Source organism: Phocoena sinus, chromosome 5 (genome assembly GCF_008692025.1).
Source record: "Phocoena sinus isolate mPhoSin1 chromosome 5, mPhoSin1.pri, whole genome shotgun sequence".
NCBI classification, from domain to species: domain Eukaryota; kingdom Metazoa; phylum Chordata; class Mammalia; order Artiodactyla; family Phocoenidae; genus Phocoena; species Phocoena sinus.
Window position 1 is genome coordinate 101137724 of NC_045767.1, and position 23376 is coordinate 101161099.

The 23376-nt window shown below is 36.7% G+C and overlaps 1 protein-coding gene across 9 annotated transcripts in view; it reads right to left on the reverse strand.

Moving 5' to 3' along the window:
- Window positions 1–23376, reverse strand: part of WDFY3 (WD repeat and FYVE domain containing 3) — a 262893-nt gene that overhangs the window by 78097 nt on the left and 161420 nt on the right. For 8 of the 9 annotated variants that reach the window (XR_004349890.1, XR_004349891.1, XM_032631813.1 and 5 more), the window contains 11 exons: window positions 21422–21612; window positions 20170–20322; window positions 16021–16094; window positions 15776–15937; window positions 14322–14416; window positions 10989–11109; window positions 10554–10771; window positions 6122–6357; window positions 4798–4932; window positions 2191–2370; window positions 594–827 (listed from right to left, as the gene is read on the reverse strand). Coding sequence is in view for 7 of the 9 variants with exons in the window: in XM_032631813.1 (XP_032487704.1) it covers window positions 594–827; window positions 2191–2370; window positions 4798–4932; window positions 6122–6357; window positions 10554–10771; window positions 10989–11109; window positions 14322–14416; window positions 15776–15937; window positions 16021–16094; window positions 20170–20322; window positions 21422–21612 (1799 nt within the window). In the remaining 2 variants the exon portion in view is untranslated. The remainder of the gene's footprint in view (window positions 1–593; window positions 828–2190; window positions 2371–4797; window positions 4933–6121; window positions 6358–10553; window positions 10772–10988; window positions 11110–14321; window positions 14417–15775; window positions 15938–16020; window positions 16095–20169; window positions 20323–21421; window positions 21613–23376) is intronic. The other variant, XM_032631810.1, reaches the window with a different exon arrangement.

The window sequence follows — 23376 nt, forward strand, 5'->3', positions numbered from 1 at the left end:
ACCACGCCTTAAGCCCCACAGGACACTAAAAGCAATAATACCGGAAGTGATAAATAAGAGGGACTGAAGTAGGAAGTTATAAGCTAAGGAGACAATGCTGCTGTAAATAACTAGGGAAGGAGCTGGAACACTAAGGTCCATGGGCCAAATTCAGCCTATAGTTGTTACTGTACATAAAGTTGTACTGGAACACAGCCACGCTCACTCATTTATGTGTTGTCTGTGGCTGCTTTCTCATTGCAATGGCAGAGTGAAGTAGTTGTGAGAGACTGTACAGCCCACAAAGCTGAAAATATTTACTATTTGGCCCTTTACAGAAAACGTTTGTCAATTCCTGGTCTATCCAGGGTAAGGGTGATAAAGGACTAAATTAAGGACATGCCAAAAGGAATAGAAAGAAGAGAAACAAATTGATAGGGTGTATATTAGCACATTTGTGATAAAAAATTCCCATAGCTCATGATATGTTCTGCCTTTACAACCCAAAAGAATTAGAAATCTGAAAGGTATGTGGCATAAAACTTGCTTGGTTATTAACGCTCTCATTATAAAAACAATTTGAAAGAGATGTAAATGCATTTCTTTGTCTTTACCTCCAACAAAAGATCAATTAGTGGAGTCTGCTTGCTGGCAGGGGTAAGACAGAGGTTGTCTATTATTAAGACCCGCATGAAGTCAAAAACGAACTTTTTAGCAGGGTGATTGGTCAGGTATGTCTTGACACCCACGTTGCAGTACTCTGATTGGCTTCTGTTCATCCCTGTGTCTGCTGCAAAGGCTTTAAACTCTTCCGCTGGAGATCCAACTTCATCATCAAGATCAGTCACCTAATAAAATCAAGTGGAAATATATCCTAGTCACATTAGATTTCATTTGATGTTTTTACTTCCACCAAATTGTAGCAGCAACAGTATTTTTGTTCAGTGTTTACCTCCTATTAAGCTATTCAGTGCATTACATCGTTCACTTTGCTTTACTTATTTTCTCTTTTCAGGGTGGTAATCGGGCACCATATGTCACGATTACTCAACACATGCTCTTTCTAATATTAAACTACTCACTGGCCACTAACCATATAACTGCTTTATGTTGAATTTTATCTCTATTGTGGATAACTGAACTTGAAATAAATGAAATAATAAAATGAGAATGACTATATTTGCTTATTTAAAACATACCTACTGAGAAGTCAAGTGTTATAGACTTTCAGATAAAAATCTGGCATAATGATTGTACCCAAGGGCTGACCCATTTTTGTAGGTAAAAAAAAAAAAAAAAACCCAAATAAGTAAGCAATACGAAACTAGTACCAAGTTTGAGCCAACAGAAAAAGAAGGATTAGAAGACAGATTACAAGACGCTGACAAGGAAAAAACATCAAAATATTACTAAAATCTTTTTTTACCTAAAATGTGGATTCTAAAATTATAAACAAGCCATGGTGTTAAGGTCATGTGCTATATTTGCTTTTTTCCTAAAAATCGCCATAATTTTAGAACGAGTATTTCACCATTATACATGAAGAAAAATTAGTATGAAGAAGATACCTTATTCCAGCCTCTCGAGTAAGTGGTAGAAGTAAGACAAAACATCATGAAATTCTGAAGTTCTATGGAAGAACAACCGTCTTTTGGGTTCGTTTTAAAGGACAAAAGAAGTATTTATACTACGTATGATTACAGTCTAATAACTTTCTCTTTAGTGCAAAATATGAAAAATAACCGTTGAACAAAATAGAAAAAGTTGAACAGAAAGGACAAACACACATGTCATTTCTTATAAAGACAATCAATCCTGTAATTAATTTGTAAAGACTAAATGCAGGAGATGCCTAATTCCTGATATAAATGAAGTGGAAATAAATTTGGTCTGACTAGAGTTCTGTAACCTGATTTCACAACTATACAGCTATCATTAAATATAAGAAGAAATGGATCAACAACTACATGAAGATGGAATTCACTAATGAGGGACTTACAAGAATATGGTAAATGAAAACAGGAAGTAGAATTCACTGTTATTTCAAGGGAAAGCAGAAGGAGCGTGTGGGGAGCCAGATACCAGATAATGATGAAGCAGAAAGTTATGAAACTGTAACTTGGTGAGAAGCTTAAAAAATTGGCCAAAAAAATCTGCTAACCATTGGAGCAGACTAATTCCAGTTTTGATATTTTCCTCCCCCTTTCCTACCATCTCTGAGTAAGGGCGAATGTTGAAGGGGAAGACCGTGGCTGCTAATGCACACAGGAAGTCAGGGCTCATCCACATGGAGGCCAGGTCTGGGACATTGTGATACAAGTATCTAAAGAACTGCATCAGGGTCACAGGATATTCCCGGAGCCAAGATCCCTCTTCTTCTGACTGCCAAGGCTGTCATGGGGACAAGAGAGGAAACAACATGTTAGAAAAACTGACACTACTAAAAGTTACTCACTACTCTTCTAAAACCGGATAAATTGATGGTCCAGAACTCTTGTAAACCACACACAGGAGCAAACACACAGGCCAACAAATCTAGAAAGCTAAAACAAAGGTGATAGCCCTAGAAACTGACAGAATGTTTTTCTATTCATTTGAGTACTCACAGCTCAGTAACTAGAGTCAATGGTTTTGATTATTCATCATTATCAACATGAGTATGGCTGGAGCCAGTAGTGGCTCTATTCCCATCAAAGTTGCCCCATCCTCCATCACGCCAGAGAGTTAGGATTAAGATAAAAATGGGGAAGTTGGGCTTCCCTGGTGGCGCAGTGGTTAAGAGTCCGCCTGCCGATGCAGGGGACACAGGTTTGTGCCCCGGTCCGGGAAGATCCCACATGCCGCAGAGCAGCTGGGCCTGTGAGCCATGGCCGCTGAGCCTGCGCGTCCGGAGCCTGTGCTCCGCAACGGGAGAGGCCACAACAGTGAGAAGCCCACGTACCGAAAAAAAAAAAAAAAAAATGAGGAAGTTACTTGACCTTTCTGAGCCTCCTACTGTCATATAAAAAATCAGAACAGTGCTCTTAACCATTATGCAACTGTGATATTGTGATTCATAATAAGAAATATATATTTAGTCTTTGTTCCATTTCAGGCACAGAGATCCTAAAACCCTTGGCATTTCCTAAGTGATAAAAGAGCCATAAACGTGTCTTTTTGTTAATCATAACAAGCTGCTTTCCACCACACTTGAGTTTATGTTGATGGGCTGTCTTGCCGGGGGAACCAACCATGGCACTAGAGGGCTGGAAGTTAACTGAACCTGTTCCCCACAGCCCCCAGGGACGAAGAGGGGCTGGAGACCAGGCTCAATCACCAGTGACCAATGATTTAATTAATCATGCCTGTGTAATCAAGGTGCCATAAAAATAAAAAACACAGGGTTCAGAAAGCTTCTGGACTGATGAACACGTTGAGGTGCTGGGAGAGTAGCAGGACGGAGAGGGCATGGAGGCTCCGTGTCCCTCCCCACCTTGCCCTATGCACCTCTTCCATCTGGTTGTTCCTGAGATACGTCCTTTTATAATAAACTGGTAATCTAGGAGGTAAAATGTTTTCCTCAGTCACGGGAACCTGAAATTTATAACTGGTGAGTCAGAAACACAGGTAACAACCTGGACTTGTGACTGGCATTTGAAGTGGGGCAGGGTTGGTGGGGGGGAGGGGTATCTTGTGAGACTGAGCCCTTAACCTGTGGTACCTGATGCTACCTCCCAGTAGATAGTGTCAGAACTGAATTGAACTGTTGAACACCCAGCTGGTGTGGTGAAACCTTCCACATACTTGGTGACCAGAAGTGTCAGAAGTAAAGTAGCGTTGTAGTAGAATATTGAATAAAGTAGACACATAGGAGTTGTTTTTCCTTAAAAGCCTTACAACAATAACAGTGATGATGATGATAAAAGAGTAACAAAAAAAGAATATATTTCAACAACGCTTATCTTCTGATACTTCCCCAGAGAGTGGCTTCTTTTTCAGCTTAGATTTTTATAATTGTTTATGAATAAAAACCAAAACAAAAATCCCAAAGCATTCTAAATTAACACATTTAATAGTAACGTTCTTTTCTTAGATGGCATAAGAATAGTTTTGACTAAAATCAGATTTATCAGGTACTTGTAATCCAAAGAGTCTGGTTAATAATTCCTCTTACAATGTGACCCCAAATCGTGTAAACAAATTAAATCATTATTCACGGTATTCCTGTAAGAAAGGTAGGAACATACATTTTGTCATTTACTCTTTCAATTAGAATAGAAATAATTAGAATAGAAAACATAAAAACAAATACAAAATAAAACTTGCACTGATAACATTTTAAATCTCTAAATGAGAGTGATTTTAAAAGTTCAAACAACATATTGCAATGACATTCAATACAATATATATTCGTTATATACACTTATACATTGAAATATGTATTTTATAGCGCTAACAGCATCAGTTAACACTTATGAAGTGCTTACTCTACACCAGGCACTCTTGTAAGTGCTTTGTGTATACACAAACTCATACATCCTCACAAGAGTCCTAAGAGATAAATTCTATTATTACCAGCATTTTATACATAAGGAAACTGACGCACATGAGGTTAGTATGTCTGAAGTACCAGAGTAGGGATTCTGAACCTAGCTCCCGAGCTCAGGATCTTAACAACTGCATGGTCTTTTCTTACACTAAAGATAACAAAACACAGAGGCTGAGGTTCCAGAAACCACATAGTAAATAAAGAGTTATGACAGCAAAGGATTCTTCTATTTTAAAAAATATCACAGGCAGGAAGAACTACCGACAGGTATCAGTATCTCAGGAACTTACTGAATTCAGCATGCTGCGGAGCATCCCCAATAATAAAAAAGCAGCTTCTGTGCATACGTTATGGATAGAAGAGACCACAGTTCCACTGGAGGCAGGCACTCCAAAGATAAATGTCCAAATGGAATCTAAATCAAACTGCAGAGGTGAAAGTGAATAAAGATTAGCCATTGCCAATTTTTTTCAGTAGAGACCCTCAAAAGTTCTAATATTCTAAAATTTCTTTGAAATTAATTAGTTTTTTCCGAAGTGAGCAATGACAAAGAGATAGAGACCTAGCACTCCTCCCTCCTATATTTTAAAACTCATTTTTACATTTACAAGACAAAGTGAATATTATGTATCATCCCGTCTTAGACCTATGTTAAAAACATCATTTTCTTTTTTTTCCTAAGGAAAACAAACAAAAATAAAATACTTGCTAATTAGGCGATGAAATTAAAGAACTGATGGTCTTAAATAAGCAGGATCTTTTTAAAAAGCACATTGAACTTACTCTTTCCCCCACTCTCAGCAATGTTCTAATTCACTTTTAGGTTACATACAGATGAAGATTTGATGAAATAAAAATCAGTCTGAGGAGATTTATTCATAGTAGTTTTATATAACACTTTATGACTATGGTGTCATGCTTATTTTGAAAATTACATAACCAACCAAACTCTGCTAAGCATGAATCTGTACTGTGACTTAATGTATGGGTACAGACTCAGCGTTTTCATTTAAAAGGTTTTGTCAATGACTAGAGTTGATTTGAATAGCATTTTGGCATTATTATGGAAGTATAACTGAGTTTAAAACTAAATTCCTATGTCTTTGCAGTGCCACAAACATGAACTATATAGAAATATCCATGATAGTCTCAGATTAGAAATCAGGTAAAGCCTTACTGTTTTCCTAACGTGGACATTATCTATCATTGAGAATTTAAAAACATTTTTCTAATCAGACTTGTACTAAGAATCCTTTCATACCCACCCAATTTATGGTATGTACACTACTCCATTTTTAATTCTACAGAAATTATATTTCTAGATAAAATCATGTTACTCAAAAGAATTCTTTTGATCACCATTAAAATATCATCCAAAGTCTTCACGCATATATAATCATATAGAGTAACCATAAAGAGAAAAAGACCAAATAGGTAAAAAGGATTTCTTTTTGGGGAAATTTTCTATGGTACTTTCCGATTTTTATGTTCCAAATCAAATCCCAAACGTGAGAAAGGGATGGAACCACTTGATTTTAGTGTGATTAACCCATCACCCTGCGGTGACTTTCTGACAAATGTAATTACACTTACACCCTACTAGATAATTCCTACCTGGCAACCCTGCTTACATCGGCTGCTGATGACAGGCACACTGACCTGCAGGTTCTCAGGCAGCTCACTAACTGGCTGCTGCAGAAACAATGCCATGAGGAGAAAATAGAGGGCAGGGACATTAGTGTGTTTAGGAAGGAATGACTGAAGAACTGGAAAACCAGGAAAATGACAAGCATCCCGGTTAATCTCCCTGACAGTCGATCTCCCACCAGCACTCCTGCCCACGTTGAATCCTAAGAGAAGAGGAAACAACGATAAGGACAAAATTAATAATCGATTACCATGCTACGTTAACAAAGAAAGGAGTAATTCAGCATATGTGACATTTCCATCCAGAACATTCACATTAATATAAGTAATTAACTATTCAACTGTTGAATTAATCTTTCAGTCAAAAGTTTTACTTTACTATCTCTTTGACTTTGGCAAGCCTGTCTATTAGGATACAGGTCTCAAAACATAGCTGAGGCAGTCAGATACAAGAGGTAGTATAAATTCTACTCATTAAAAGAATGACCTCCAAAGAGCTCTAACATTTCCCTAAGAAGAAAGTAATATTCAAAACAGCCAGAATTTAAGATGCTACAAAAAAATGTAACTTAAAAATGCACCAAAATATAGTTAATATATTTCATTTGTCCTGAAAATCGTGATAAACTAATTACCTTAAATGATCTATGAATCAAGAGACAAGACAAAATGAATATGCAAAATAATCTTTCCTCACAACATGATCTGTAACTCTGCTGGAAAGCTGTCTGGCAGTGGGATAGCAAGTCTGAACCCACTGTCACTGTGGTTATCTGAACATCCAAAATCTGTCTAGAACCACGGCTCTACCAGGAGATGATCACTGCTTATTAATGTGGCTTACAGCACCAGCCTTTCTATCAATCCTGTTTCCTCCTTTATATAACTAACTAACTAACTTTGGGAAACAACTCAAACATCTAGTTGTTTTTGTTTTTTTTGTTTTTTTTTCTGCGGTACTCAGGCCTCTCCCATTGCTGAGCACAGGCTCTGGACGCGCAGGCTCAGCGGCCATGGCTCACAGGCCCAGTTGCTCCGCGGCATGTGGGATCTTCCTGGACCGGGGCACGAACCCGTGTCCCCTGCATCGGCAGGCGGACTCTCAACCAGTGCGCCACCAGGGAAGCCCTCAAACATCTAGTTCTTTTGCCACCCCAAACCTAGTACAGTGCTCAGTACAGAAGAAATGTTGGCTAGAGATTCAATGGAAAACTTCTGCAAACAGCAAGATGAAAGATTGACTTTTACTCTGAAACAATTTTTATTTCAAATGAATATTCACATTTTTTTCCAAGTTCTTTTTTCTATGATGAAGTAAGCACATACTTGTTACTACTTAAAATAATGAAAGAGAAATTTGTATCTAGGTGGCTTTTTAAACAGTTCATCTAAATCAATTGCTCAGTGTGATATGAATTAATCTTCTAAAGCATGCTCTTCTAATTAACAAAAAATTGGACAGCAAATTACCAACCTCTTTCATGTATCATCTCATTTCTTAGACAATGGGCATGTAAGAAACTGCTATTATCCTTTTTATAATGTAGAAAATATGCAATTTGTTCAAAGTCATAAAGTTAATGAGTGGTGGCACCAGGACTTGAAGCCTGTAAAGCTAAACTGTCTCTGTTGGCCTTCTTAATGACACTGTCACATTTCTGAAAAACTGGCTGCATTAGGATGCTGGGTGATTTTTGTTTGTAGTAAATTCTAAATGAAATCATGAATATAAAAAAGTCTGAGCCTTAAGAAATCAAAAAACATAAAGTGGTATTTTATACATTGAGTAGGAAAAGAAATTTTGATCAAATTATATGTCCTAAATGAAAACCAATACTAGCATTTATTTTCCTTTCCAAATTTTCACACTCTATTTCCACCCCATAATTGATATTAAGGAATATCTAATATGTTATTAGCAGTTAAGCATTAATTTAGATTCAAGTTACAGCTACATGGAAGGTATTTTTATAAAGAAAAATCTGACAAAAAACTAAGAAATATGAATAAAACATTCAAAAACTTTAGGTTGTTCATCATATCAAAGAGAAACAGAATCAAATGAGATGATATATCTATATATATGTAGATATAGATATACATCCGTATATATACACAAGTATGTATGTATCAGATAGATATTCAGGGAAAGTTAAATTTAATCAAATTTAAATTAAACTTAAATACCTAGATTTCTCTTTTAGAACCAAAGCAGCATATGCAATATACAAGCAGGTATCAATGAAGCACAAATAAATTCTAAAACATGAAGTCAGGTAGGTCAGAAAAGTTAAAAGCACCTTTTCCTGCTATTACTGAAGTGATGTAGGACAGAAAAAAGGACAGAACTGACTGTCAGAAGACAGATACTCAGACATATTACTGTCTGACACAGGAAGCTTATGCATTTAACAGTATTATTTTCCTAATTAGAGAGAAATTAATTCTTAATGTATACTCATTAGGTTTATTTCCTATAATACATAACTTATATACCATAAAATACATACACCCGTGTCTGGAATCCTGAAGGCAAGTGCGATGACATATGTTAAATAATTTTGCAAACTGCAAAGTCCTAGGTGAAACTCAGGTATTATTTTGGCCTTCAGTAAGAAGCAGTGCTGTCAATTAGCATTTAAAACTCTTACATTCTCCGAACTCACACTGAATTGTGCCTTTCACTATTTATTCTCTTAGTAGCTACTAGCTACTATTAAGGTCAAAAAGCTAAATTTCTTGCTACGAAACTGTTTATGACACTTGTTGGCTATATCTTTCTCCCAGAGTCAAGGCAAAACAGCAATCTATTTTTCAGATCATAAAGTCTCTATAATGATAATAATTTAAAATGCTTTTTTTTTTTTTTGCGGTACGTGGGCCTCTCACTGTTGTGGCCTCTCCCGTTGCAGAGCACAGGCTCCGGATGCGCAGGCTCAGCGGCCATGGCTCACGGGCCCAGCCGCTCCGCGGCATGTGGGATCTTCCCAGACCGGGGCACGAACCCGTGTCCCCTGCATTGGCAGGCAGACTTTCAACCACTGCGCCACCAGGGAAGCCCTAAAATGCATATTTTAAAGCAGACAATTTTCTTGAGAAATCATTTCACAGTGAATTTCTTTCTTCATCACAAAGTTCCTTGAGACGTTTTTCACATGTGAAATAACAATAAAATAATCCTATGGTGTAAGCTCTATCTTCCTACCATTTGCTTTAACATTTGACAAAGTAGTGCAGGTTGCACCTAGGTATTGATACTTGAACTTTTTTTTTTTAACAGATAAATTACATATTAAATTCTGATACCTAATTTTTCCACCTGACAGGGTAAATAGTTATTCTTAATGCTTATTGCAGAATACAATTATATATGATTTTAAACTGTAATGTTATAAAGACAAATATATTTTTTAAATACTTTAAGAACTGAATGACTATAATTTTCAATAAAAACATTATCTTAAATATATATTTTCCAAAATAAGATCATTAATATGAACAGAAATATATACCAGTTCAAATAAATCTAACACAGGAAACTGTAATTTTCTAATATTGTTTAAATGCTCAGTTCTGTGTTGAAAACAGCATAGAACCAATAAGCAGAGAATAAAGAGCTTTGGCTGAAACTTCAATGAGCTTAAATATTTGTGTGGCAATATAACGTAACTATTAAAAGCATGGGTTTTGGATTGAGCGACCTGGATTCAGATTTTTTTTTTTTTTTTTTTTGAAGTAAGCGGGCCTCTCACTGTTGTGGCCTCTCCTGTTGCGGAGCATAGGCTCCGGACGCGCAGGCTCAGCGGCCATGGCTCATGGGTCCAGCCGCTCTGGAGCATGTGGGATCTTCCCGGACTGGGGAACGAACCCGTGTCCCCTGCATCGGCAGGCGGACTCTCAACCACTGTGCCACCAGGGAAGCCCTGGATTCAGATTTTGACACTTCTTACCTGACAAGTGACTTCACCCCTATGCCTTGACTTTCTCATCTGTAAAATGGGTATTTATATATCATAGTGCTACTGTGAAAATGAAATAAGTTATTGTGAAACTGAAAAGTGTTTGTAACTGGTACAGAATAGACGCTCAAAATATTATTATTAAGTCAGTTCTGATAATTTGCAAATTATTTATAGATCAGAAAGGGGACTATACAACAAAAAGAAATCATAAGAAATTTACTTGAGTTTTCACATCTTAATATCCTGTCTCTGACTTCAGTTTGATTTGCAATTAAAAAAGCCAAATTTGAAACTTTTTATTCTTTTTACTCTACCATTAATCAAAATTCATGACTCAATGGTTGTTAGACAAACTGAAGAGTATAAGCTTATATAAGATTTAAACACAAAACACAAAACAGCTTATTTCAAAGCAGCTGACTGTAAAAGTCCCATACCTAATACAGTCCCGATCTTATTGGTTAAGACGGAATCTGTCTGTTCCAGCCACCCTCCACCACTGAGTCCTTCCTTGAACTTGATGAGAATAGACTGATTACTCAGTAGGACGACAAGAATCCTCATGGCTGCCGTAACTGTGGTGGAATGCAAGTGTTCTTCCATAAACATCATAATCCAGTCAAAACCCAGCGTCCTGACCAGCTCTTCGCAAGCTCTATTCAAAGACAGATGGATTAAACAAAACAAACATTAATTTAAAGGATTATGATTTCAAATTTAAAAAAATAAGACTAGTTTCATTCTTGAGATACGATAAATTTCAGGGTTTAAAAAAAATCTATTAAAAGTCAGTGGCAAATCTTTCTTTTGTCTACCATGAATTAACTAGTAGTAGCAACTATTACCATCAATGCTCAAAAGATTTTACTTACTGCAAATTAATGCTTGTCTTTTCTTTAGATGTGTAAACCAGTTTTAGTAAGATATCTAGAAGTCTGTTCCTCAAAAGTATAAGATTGGCAGATACAAGACCTCCAAACTCTTCTTCAGTTCCTACAATGAAAATAAATACATTAAATTGCCCTAGTCGATAAACTAGGATAAAATATCCAACACTGTTCTAGGAAATCTCACTGAAACACACCTTTCAGAAAACATTTTCTCTAGGAGTACTTTCCACTCAAGTGAACAAGAAAAAGGGTCCAACATTTCTCTTTAGAATCCTGAAAACTGTTCATTTACTTAAGACATTATCTAAACAAGTGATAATAAAGACTGTGAACCCCTTTTTTATATTAATATTCCCTTCTCCTACCAACAGGGGTAAAGTAATCAAACGAGGATCACATGAACAAAAATAACAATGCAAACCCTTAATTTCTAGTCTTTTTGAAGGACTGAAATGGTTAAAATTTCCAGATTTAAAAATGAAAAGAGGGGCTTCCCTGGTGGCGCAGTGGTTGAGAGTCCGCCTGCCGACGCAGGGGACACAGGTTCGTGCCCCGGTCCGGGAAGATCCCACATGCCCCGGAGCGGCTGGGCCCGTGAGCCATGGCTGCTGGGCCTGCGCGTCCGGAGTCTGTGCTCCGCAACGGGAGAGGCCACAGCAGTGAGAGGCCCACGTACCGCAAAAAAAAAAAAAAAAAAAATGAAAAGAGGAAGCATAAATTATTCAATAATTATAATACATAAAGTAAAGTGAGAATTAAATAGCACAGACAAGAGGGAAAGGCACACAAATGCACAGGAGAACTTGGGGAAGAAAGGAAGGAAGACAGAAAGTTTACGGTTCTCAATGGATAGTACTGGAAGCACAAGGGACTGGGATCAATGGCCTAGTGTTGCAGGCCCAGCTCTGCCACTAAGAGCTCGGGGTTAGTAAGTCACAATCCATATGCTTTCTTTCCTTTACTCTATAATTGAAGCTCAGGCTAAAGTTTAATGACCATGGTTATATGCTTTTACTTGTTTGGGCAAGGGACTATTTTTACTTTTAAATAGTATCTTTTAAAATGCTAACTTAGTGCCTTAATCATTGAGATGGGTGCTTTAAGCTTACCAAGGGGAACTCAAGATTCCCTCCCAGGCTAACAGGCATAGGACTGGTAATTTACAGATTGCCTCGTTGACAAATGGAATGGACAACCTAATTGACAAATGAATTACTTCCTTTCAATAAAATGACAATCCACATAGAAATTAAGAATTCTCCTTAGTTTTTATGCCTATTTTTTTCACTGTCAGTTATGTCCCGTTAATTTTCAAATACAGTTTAAAACAATTAACTCTGAAAGAAATTTCCAGGTTAACTTCTTTCCATTCGAACTGATGCTTTACTCCACATTGCACTGTGCTTTCATGCAATTTATTTTATTTTGCATTAATTATTATATCACCGTTCAGCATTATTCAAGCCATTTTTTTGGCAGGTGTATCCTGAATACTATGTAAGCTACATGAAAGAAAAAACTATGGTTTTAATTTTTTGGAACATCCTGTTATACTTAAGACGGTCCAGTCCACACAATTAAACAATCAAGGTCATATACTAACAAGACCAGCAATATGCTTCTGACTTTCTCTATTCTTTCAAATGGCAATAAACTGATGAGGAGAAGACTAGTCTAATCAACTTGGCAGATCAAGAGAAAATTTTCCTAATTTATACATCCCTGCTACCGCGCTCTTGTCAAAAAAAGTTTACAGCACTAGTTGTAGTTATTGAATTCAATGGCCAGCAAGAAATATGGAGACTAGAGAAATATTTTTCCCATATCTTTTTTTTTTATACTTGAAATAAACATGTTATACAGTTCCAAAGATTTTAAAAGGACTTTCCTTTTTTTTTTGGCCGCATGGCACGGCATGTAGGATCTTAGTTCCCCGACCAGGGATCGAACCCGATCCCAATGCAGTGGAAGTGTGGAGTCTTAACCACTGGACTGCTAGGAAAGTCCCAGGACTTCCCTTTTTAATTCCTATTTACTTGGCTTATATTAATTCAGAACTTAGAAATAATCTTTGTATAAGGTAGAATAGTGCAGTGGTTTAGAATGTTAGTATTCAGGATGGCTTAGAATGTTGGACTACCTGAGTTCAAATGCAGTAGTATGATCTCAGGTAAGTTTCTCTTAAACCTTCTGGGCCTCAGTGTCCTCACTTTTTGTAAAACTGTGATAACAACAGGACCAATTTCATAGGACTGTTATAAGATTATATAGAGCACTTAACAGTGCCTGGCAAATATTAAGCACTAAATAAGTGTTATCCATTGATTTGATCTATATGCTTCTCACCCACTGCTAATTTGCTTCACCAAAGAAATATCAACATTCTTCCAAATGGTAGGAAGTAAGTGGTTACTGGCCTTATATTCTGCTCTATGATTAGTAGAAGTCAGTCTCTCAAATCTCTGTTTCACCTTTGAAAAACATAATTACACCACTTTCTCTTCTTATTCATGAAGCACCAGAGAGGCTGTGCTCTGACTGATACAGCCAAAATGGAAGAGAACTCCCAGATGGATAGGGTCATAAGAGTTTTAAAGGAAATCATTTATGTGACATAATTTGGGAATAATGTAACAGGATAATAATGTAAATAATGCTGAACAAATATAAAATATTGTGAATTTAATTACAGGTTAATCTAAAGGTTCTTTTGATGTTTTCCAAGCAAATCTCCTGCTCTTGAATACACAACTGGAAAAATACATTCTAACAAGAGAAAAATACGCTTCAAGGGAGGAAAGATATTTTTTCAAAAAAAAAAGTGGTTGTCATGGGCCCAGGAACTACAACTTAAGAAAATTTTATTCTACACTTACATAAAGTGATTCTAGTAAAATGTTCTTTCCCTCAATGACTATTAAATATTTAACAGGGAAATAAAAATAACCGCAATATAGATACAATTCACTTTAGCAAGAATCAATGTTTCTGAAGAGTTTTATATAAATTAAAAAAAAATAATGTTCAAAAATTAACTGGAAGAGTTTATTATTTAAAGGAACATTGCTATAAATCCTGTAAAAATAAGAAAGATTTTATTTTTAAAGTAAATTCACACCCTATTCAATTTGTAGGTAATTCTGTACTTCTGCATAGTGTAGAGCCTTGGTCTAAGACAAATAAATCTGTGAAAGACCAAAAAAAGTAATGTAAGGAGAAAAGTAATATAACAGTGTCACATATAATTCAGGTCCAACTTGTGTCAGAAGAAAACAGGGTATAGTAATTACATTCCAAGCTCCAGAATTGACTCACCAGTGTCAGGCTTCTCTTCATGGTTTATTTCCATAACTACAAATTTCTCACAAACTGCAAAGGTTGGTAAAGTAGAAGAAATAAACTGGCCAAACCTTTAAATACAAGAAAAAAGAGGTTATAGATTTTATTTTTTCTCTCTCCGAAACAAACAATACTAAGAAGCAAAAAGCAAAGAAATGGAAACCAAAACAGTACTTCTTATTTTAACTAATCTTTTACAGACCTCACATGATTGTATTTCATTTGCTTCCCCTCGAACTGTTGCAATTAACATTATATGTTATAATGTTTTAAAATACGTATAGGGAAAAATACACTTCATCAGAAATATGAGTCCTTTAATGCACTAATCTAAATTTCAAAAACCAAATGGTATGATCCAAATTAAAATGTCCTAACATTATCTATATGGATCTACTGTAGCCTAGTAGTTAAGTACTTGGGTTTTGGAAACACAGGTAAGATTAAAATCCTAGCTCTATCAGTTTTTAATCATGTTACTTGGGGCAAGTAGCTTAACCTCTCTGGGCTTTAATTTCTTAATTTGTAATGCAGAGAAAAATAAAAGCCTTGATAGGTTTCAGTGATAATTTCAGCAAAGTGATCATGATAACACCAGGATAAGACCTAAATAAATATTGTTAATAATAATGACAAGCTCCAAAATAATTTTTAAACTCCAATTTTAAATCTGTCACCAAGTTTAAAAAAAATGCTTTCAAGATAACTGTATATAAAATGAGTGATTTATGTGCTACACCAATTAGAGATTAGTTTACTGGGAATACTCTAGCGATAATGTGTGATTTCACCTGCAATACCTGAGCAATTACATGACAAGCAGTGATTAAGTCTAATTTAAGCAGTTATCTACTTGGAAAATATCTTAGGTAGTTTTTTTCCTTCCATTTTCAGTCAAGATGAGAATTTTCATGTGCCTATTAGAACAGTTCTACATATACTCCATAAATATGTCTTAAGCCATATTTCACACTGGCAGCAAAATAATACTCATATAAAAGGTCTGAATATACAACAATAAAATACCACCATCAGTTTGGGTGATAGAGAACAAATACAAAAGACATGGCATGTCCGCTTCGGGTGTACGTGCATGTGTTTATGTGCTTCTGCACGTACATTTGAGAAGTAGCAAGGCTTGGGGAAGAGGGCTGTGGATCAAGAATTCCTACACTGAACATTTTTATGTCCAGGACAATCAGCCTCACTGGGCTAATTTTAACTTTTCTCACCAGAATTCTATTATTCGCTAGTGACAACAACTGGCTTTGCAAGATACATTCATGTTTTCCACGCCTTACAAATATCTTGAATAGTATTAATTTTACACGTGTTACCTAGGCATAGGAACCAATTATGTTCATCTCAATCATCTTAACCTCGTTGGTACTTTTAGTTAACAAACAAACAAATACAGAAGTTTTCACTACCTGAGCAGATCATTGCTGTTGGGAAAACCTTGCAGTAAGAAGCTCAGCACATTACTAATAGCAGCAATTGTAGGCTGGGATAAAGACATATCTCGAAGAGTCAGTAGTAGCTTTGGGATTAGCTGGAATTCCCTCATTAACTTGGCATTCTTTGAAGCTTCACTATAAGAGAAAGAAGATTTTATACATTGTACTAGTATCTCTTCTATAACTGAACAGCTAACAATTTAGGTATCAACTAATACCTGGACTCTGTGAGCAATTCAATGAAGTGTTCAAATAAGGAAAGATGAAGTTCATACGGTGCATGGAGCCAGACCTATAACAAAATAAAGACCAGTGGTATATTTACGGTTAAAAATACCCCAAGTCCCAATCCAATAAGCGCAAATGCAGCACATATAACTTATTTCACTTAATTAATTGAATATAACCACTTTATTAGTTTTTATTTATTGTAGCCCTTTAAAACTGCCTGTATATAGGACTTCTGGTTCTGTTCATAAAGAGATAATTGCTGTGGAAATTACCCTCCTAGAGTAAACAACTAGAAAGGCAAGATCTATAGAAAATTTCTCTGGAATCAATGACTGAATACTATTAGTGAATACTGAATACAATATACTGAATAGAATGAATACGGAATACAAAAACTGAATGACAGGAATCTTGTGTGGGTCCAAAACTGGAAATAACCACTGCAAACTGGCACAGCAAACAATTCCTAAAACTCACAAAGGGCTGAAACTACTTTGCACTCCCACCAACCAGTATAGAGACTTCAAAATACATGGGAAGGTTGGGTAGAGGTCTCAGAAGTGTAATACCTTAGTAGGGGGGCTAAATTACCACTAAAGATTAATCAAAGTCCACCCTAACAAAGCTTAAAAGCATGCCTCAAAAGAATCAAGATAACTGCAATACTAGAGCAAAGTTTAATACTCTTTAAAATAATAAAACAAAATTTAGCATTCAACAATGTAAAATTTAGCATCCAATCAAGTTCCCAAGAATGCAAAAAAAAAGGGAAAATATGAGCCATAAGTAGGAGAAAAAACCCAATCATTATAAATAGGCCCAGAAATGACAGAGATGATAGAATTATTGAGACCTTTAAAAAGCTATTAAATATGCTCCATAAGCTAAAGAATGTAACAAAAAATATGAAAATGATGAGGAGAGAAATAGAAGATAACCGACATCCAAAATGAACTTCTACAGATGAGAAATAAAATATTCAAAATGAAAAACAGGGGCTTCCCTGGTGGCACAGTGGTTGAGAGTCCGCCTGCTGATGCAGGGGACACGGGTTTGTGACCCGGTCCAGGAAGATCCCACATGCCGTGGAGCGGCTAGGCCTGTGAGCCATGGCCGCTGAGCCTGCGCATCCAGAGCCTGTGCTCCGCAACAGGAGAGGCCACAACAGTGAGAGGCCCGCATACCGCAAAAAAAAAAAAAAAAAAAAAAAAAAAAAATGAAAAACATACTGGATGGGACTAACAGAGGATTAGACACTGCAGGAAAAATGTTCGGTAAACTTAAAGACATAACAACAGAAACTATTCAAAATGAAGCATGAGAAAAAAATACTGAAAATAAATGACTAGACAGAGTATTAGTGACTTGTGGGACAACAGCCAGGAACCTAAGATACATGTTAACTGCAGTCCAAAAAAGGTGTGTGTGAGTGGTGGCGCTGGAGGGGTGCGGGTGTCGACCAGGGAAAACAGCTGAAGAAATGATGGCTAAAAAATTTCCCATTTGACAAAAATGACAAACTCACCAACTTAAAAAAGTCAACAAAGCTCAGGCAGAAGAAACATAAAGACAAGGGAATAACTGACAATTTTAAAGTATGAAAAGAATAAAAATCATCAACTAGAATTCTATTCTATGCAAAAATATCCTTCAAAAAAGAAGGAAAAATACTTATTCAGATGGGACAATTTATCACCAGTAAACATGCACTACAAGAAGTGTTACAGCAAGTTTTTCAGACAGACATATCATTCCATTACAAGATGGAAGTCTGGATCTACACAAAGGAATAAAAAATGCCATAAATACTGTTTGCTGCATATACTATGTGGGCGACTATAAAAATTTTTTAATGCCTTTAAAAGATAATCGACTATTTAAAGCAAAAATAATACAAATATTGTGGGGATTATAAACATATAGAAGTAAAATGTATGACAACAATGGCACAAAGGACAGGAAGGGAGAAATGGAAGGGTACCATCGCAAGGTTTTTACACTATAGGTGAAGTGGTATAATGTACTTTGAAGACAGACTGAATTGTTACACATGTATATTGCAAATTCTAGAACAACCATTGAAAAAGAAAATGCTTGGATACTATTACAATTATTTTACTTATATTGTTAAATAGCTGTTCTAAAAATAGGGTAAATTAAGTATTTATTGACCACTACAGTTTGGGGTTATTAGGAATGCCAAATGAAGCCACAAAGGGAGCAGAGTACTATAAAATGAAGCCAAAATTTGTCAAGCAACTAAATTTCTGATGTTTATATACTGAATTTCAGTCAGAAATCTGAAACTAAAGATAATGTGTCAATTACCACATGTATACAAAGCTAGGCTTATTAAGTAGGTCCCTTAGTACTCTCATAATCCTCTCTGCATACCTTTACCTCTGTGCTTTCACAAAATTTTTATTGTCTATTTGCTTTTCTCTTCTAATGCACTAAATGTCTTGAGGCATGGACTCTATCTTTTATTTTCACATCCTTAGCACCTAATACAGTGCTTGGCTCAAACATATTCAATAATTATTTTCTAACAGAATGAGAGGTCTGTGTATCAGAACTTTGCATATCAGGCTGAGAAATGTATATTTTATTGTGTAGGAAAGAAAAAGCACTGCAAGTTTTTTAATAAGTTATATGATTATATCTCAGAAAGAATGAGGTTAAAAAGATATAAGGTAGATTGAGGAAAGGGAGAAAGAAGTGATCATTATTTTAGTAAGAATAGAATTGATTAGGGCTTGGATTAGGATGCAGCAGGAGAAAGAGAAAACACAGACTACATGAAATGTGGAAGCAGAATCTATATGACTTAATATGGGCTGTTTATAAACAGTGAGGAAGGAGGAAGCTGATTCTTCAATTTCAAGCCTCAGTGAATGGGGGAATGGTGGTGCTATTAATAGAAACAGAAGTTAAAAGGAAGCTCTAACTTGGGGAAGGATGTTAAGTTCGGCGTAGGTGTCGTTGGGATATAAAAATGGAAATGTTGAGGAAGAAGTTAGAAATAAGCCTGGAGTTCAGATATCAAGCTAAAGATTTAGGTTTGTGAGTCACCTCTGTAGAAATGAGGCTGTGGGACTGGGTGAGAATGTAAAGGAAAGAAAACAACAAATAAAGGAAAGGATAAAGCAGCAAAGGTGGACACTTTTATACAAAGTAATGAAAATTCTATAACCAGAAAATTATGGGGAAAGTAGTGAGCAAGATATATGAACCAGGAGAGTGATGCCTAAAAGCTAGTGAAAGAACTAGGAGATGCAAGAAGAGGGAAATGGACTGCATCAGATGCTGCTGAGAGCTAGGGGTACTGAGAACTGAGTAGATGCCATGGATTTTTATTTAGAAGCAGGCTGCTAATAAGCTTTCAAATAAAGTTTCAGAAAAGCAATTCAGGCACATAGTCTGTTTGTTGGGGATTAAAATAACTGACAAGATCGAGCTTATAAGAGTTACAAAGAAGAGTGAGGGCCAGACATCACAGCAAACACCAAGTGCTAGGCACCATTCTGGGTGGTAGGGATACAAAGATGAAGATAGACATGATCTCTGCATTCATAAAGCCTTCAGCCTCACAGGGGGAGATTTTATACAGTGATGAGTATGCAAAGTGCTGTGAACAAGAAATGAAATGGAGAAAGGATATGCAAGACTAAGTGATGCCTTGAGAGGACAGAGTGGAAGCTGTTATGGTAATAAGACAGTAGAAATAAAAATTTTGCTATTTTGGCGAAAAGAATATTTTCCTATACAGCTACTAGTAACCAAAATTTCAGGTCTAGCTCCTATTTGAGGAAAAGTTACTATCAAAATTTTTTGATGAAAATATGTTTGCCTCTATTGTAATGCCAGTGGCAACAGCAAACTGGCTATAGTTAGGCATATGCATTGCACCATTTCACTTCTATACTACTTGTAAAATGGAATATCTTTGGGAAGAAGGAACCCAATCACTACCTTACTTTGTATATTTTACTAATGACATTAACATGAGCATCATAAAATTTTAGAACATAAACACATCTTAGAGACAAAACTGTTCAATAGTTAACTCTATCAATATACAGAATAAGAAATCAGTTCCTTGATTATATATTACCAGTTAGTGTTTATATACATACTTCAAAATCACAAAGTAGATCCTGGAAAGCAGTTGAATTTGGAATAATGGAGGTCTCGTGTCCACTGTCAACAGTTCCCACCAAGGAAAAAGTTAAATGGAGAATGTGGCTATTAAGAAGGGAACGTTTCTTCTTAAGCAGCATTGCCAGCAACTAAAAGAAAGCAACACCAAATGCCTGTTGGTCAGTCATCATATACACATATACGTACACACACATACACACACACAAACACACTGGAGAACACTAAGTAAAGCAATTCCTGAGACTTCTATGCTGATTTCTAAATTTTTACTATGACAACACAACATCAGAGAAAATCTGAAAAGCAGGGTAATCCCATCATCCTCTTATTAAAATATCCACTTTTACATAAACTATTCACACAGAAATATTTAAATTGTTGCCATCATGTGTATACAATTTTCTACTCTTGTTCTCTACATAACATTTTATCCAAAGGATTTTTTTTCTTTTGCAACCTAGTTTCCATAATTATAATTTTAAAAGGTTGAATGATATGTGAGATGGTTATAGTATTATTAGTCATTCTCATACTACTGGAACGTTTAGATTACTCCTATATTTTCATGATAAACAATGCTGCAATTATCATTTTGAAAGTTTTACAAAACAAAACATCAAATTAGGTAATTAAGTCTACAGAAAACACTACAGTAAACAGCTTACCTACTACCAATGAACTACTGGCTAAAGTTAGAGAAGAAGGCATTTGTACTTCATCTACACTAGAGGAATTTAATCTTGCTCCAAATATTTGTTCCTCTTCTTATAAGTAACTTTCTGCCTAAACCTAGTAGAGATGGTAAATACATGAACACAACATATTTTTTAATCCCACATGCGTTTTCAGGACTAGTAATGGCACACAGTGGCTCTCACATGCCCTAGGTAAGTAAGGGGGCAGGGCGAGTAAAAGATGACTGGGTGTGGAGGGGAGAGACGAGGGTAACGAGGAGAACTCTGGATCTATTACCAACTTGGCAGTCTCTAGAGCAGGTGGTAATATGACCCTATTTCATTTAATTCCTGTTTCCACAGAAAAAAATAACTCGAAACTAACAACTTATATTCTCACTCGAAATATGTTAGTTTTAATAAACACTACCAACTTCTAAAGTTTACTTGGACAATACTATTCTTCCAGAGTTTGAAACTACATGAACTACAATGAAAATTAGAAGATTTTTAATGCAAAGTAAAGTGAAGACCAAGCTTTATGGTTACAAACCTGGTAGCCCTTGATTCTTTCCATCTCTTTGCTGGCTAGTGGGTTACTCTTGACCACACAAACCAGGGCCTTGACTGCTGCATATAGCCCTTCCACATCAGAAGCCATGGCCACCAGGCCCAGGATGGCTGCAGCTCCACCAATGTACTGCAAAGTAGTGGCAACAGGCTTAGGAACAAATGTTCTTACTCCTGATTAAAAGACAGTGAAAAATAATTAAAATAAATTCCCAACTGTAAACAAGAACTGAATAAATCATCTTAAGAAATATTTAATTTATTATAAATTATACCTAAAACCAAAATACCCTTCTACCCTAAAATAAAAATTCTAGGGCTTCCCTGGTGGCGCAGTGGTTGAGAGTTTGTCTGCTAATGCAGGGGACATGGGTTTGAGCCCTGGTCTGGGAGGATCCCACATGCCGTGGAGCAACTAGGCCCGTGAACCACAACTACTGAGCCTGTGCGTCTGGAGCCTGTGCTCCGCAACAAGAGAGGCCGCGATAGTGAGAGGCCTGCGCACCGTGATGAAGAGTGGCCCCCGCTTGCTGCAACTAGAGAACGCCCTCGCACAGATACGAAGACCCAACACAGCCAAATAAATAAATTAATTAATAAACACCTACCCCCAACATCAAAAGAAAAAAATTCTAAAAAAAAAAAATTCAGGGCTTCCCTGGTGGCGCAGCGGTTGAGAGTCCGCCTGCCGATGCAGGAGACACGGGTTTGTGCCCCGGTCCGGGAAGATCCCACATGCCGCGGAACAGCTGGGCCCGTGAGCCATGGCCGCTGAGCCTGCGCGCCTGGAGCCTGTGCTCCGCAACAGGAGAGGCCACAACAGTGAGAGACCGCGTACCACAAAAAAAAAAAAAAAAAAAAAAAATTCAAGGTAGAATTTGGGAGAAGGCAATAAATGCTGATATATATACTTTCAGAGAAGAGTTGGGAATAAAGGAGCGAGTAGAGAAGAGCGGGTTTGAGAGCAAGCACAAGTGTTTCTACTCTATAGCTTCGGGCATGTAAAGACTCAGAAGTACAGAGGCCTTGGGAATATATTTCTGAAGTAAGGGAGGATGCCTTACTAGGTACTGCTGGAGAATAAACTTGGGGAGAGCAAAAGCACTTCATCTCTGTGAATTGGGGAATGGGATGGAGAAGCCACCCTGGCAAGGATGAAGTATTCCCTATAGAAAAGCCAAACAGAGCGCATTCCTGACCACTGCTCAAAGCTTCTCTTAGTTATGTAATCTGAGTAACAGTACATCAGTGACCCTGAAGAGCATAAGTATGTGGAAACACAGTACTGGAACTAACTTTGTCAATTTAAAAAAAAATTCACATCTACATTCCTAACCTTGTTTTTTTTTTTTTTTTTTTTTTTTTGCGGTACGCAGACCTCTTACTGCTGTGGCCTCTCTCATTGCGGAGCGCAGGCTCAGCGGCCATGGCTCACGGGCCTAGCCGCTCCACGGCATGTGGGATCTTCCCGGACCGGGTCACGAACCCACGTCCCCTGCATCGGCAGGCGGACTCTCAACCGCTGCGCCACCAGGGGAGCCCCCTAACCTTGTTTTTTAAAAAAGACATTGAATGTCATTTGCCTAAAAATCAAGATTGAGTTTTTAAAAAATAAAGCTAATATGCATTTTATATTTCTGTGTGCTCTCTAGTATCCACAGTACTTTCATATATTATGGCACTGGATTTTGAAAGCTACCTTCTAAGGTAATTAGGGCCAGTAATACTAGTTTGTAGATAAGAAAATTGACATCCATGGAGCTCAATGTCTGGCTTAAATCCACACAGTGACAGAACAGGGGTTAGAACCTAAATCTCTGAACTCTTCATTCATTGCTCTTTCTACTATACCACAGTGCTGCTGTATTTTTGCAAAGGACATAGAGCAGTACTCATTAAATATTTGCTGAATCAAAAAAGAAAAACTACCATGTGCCT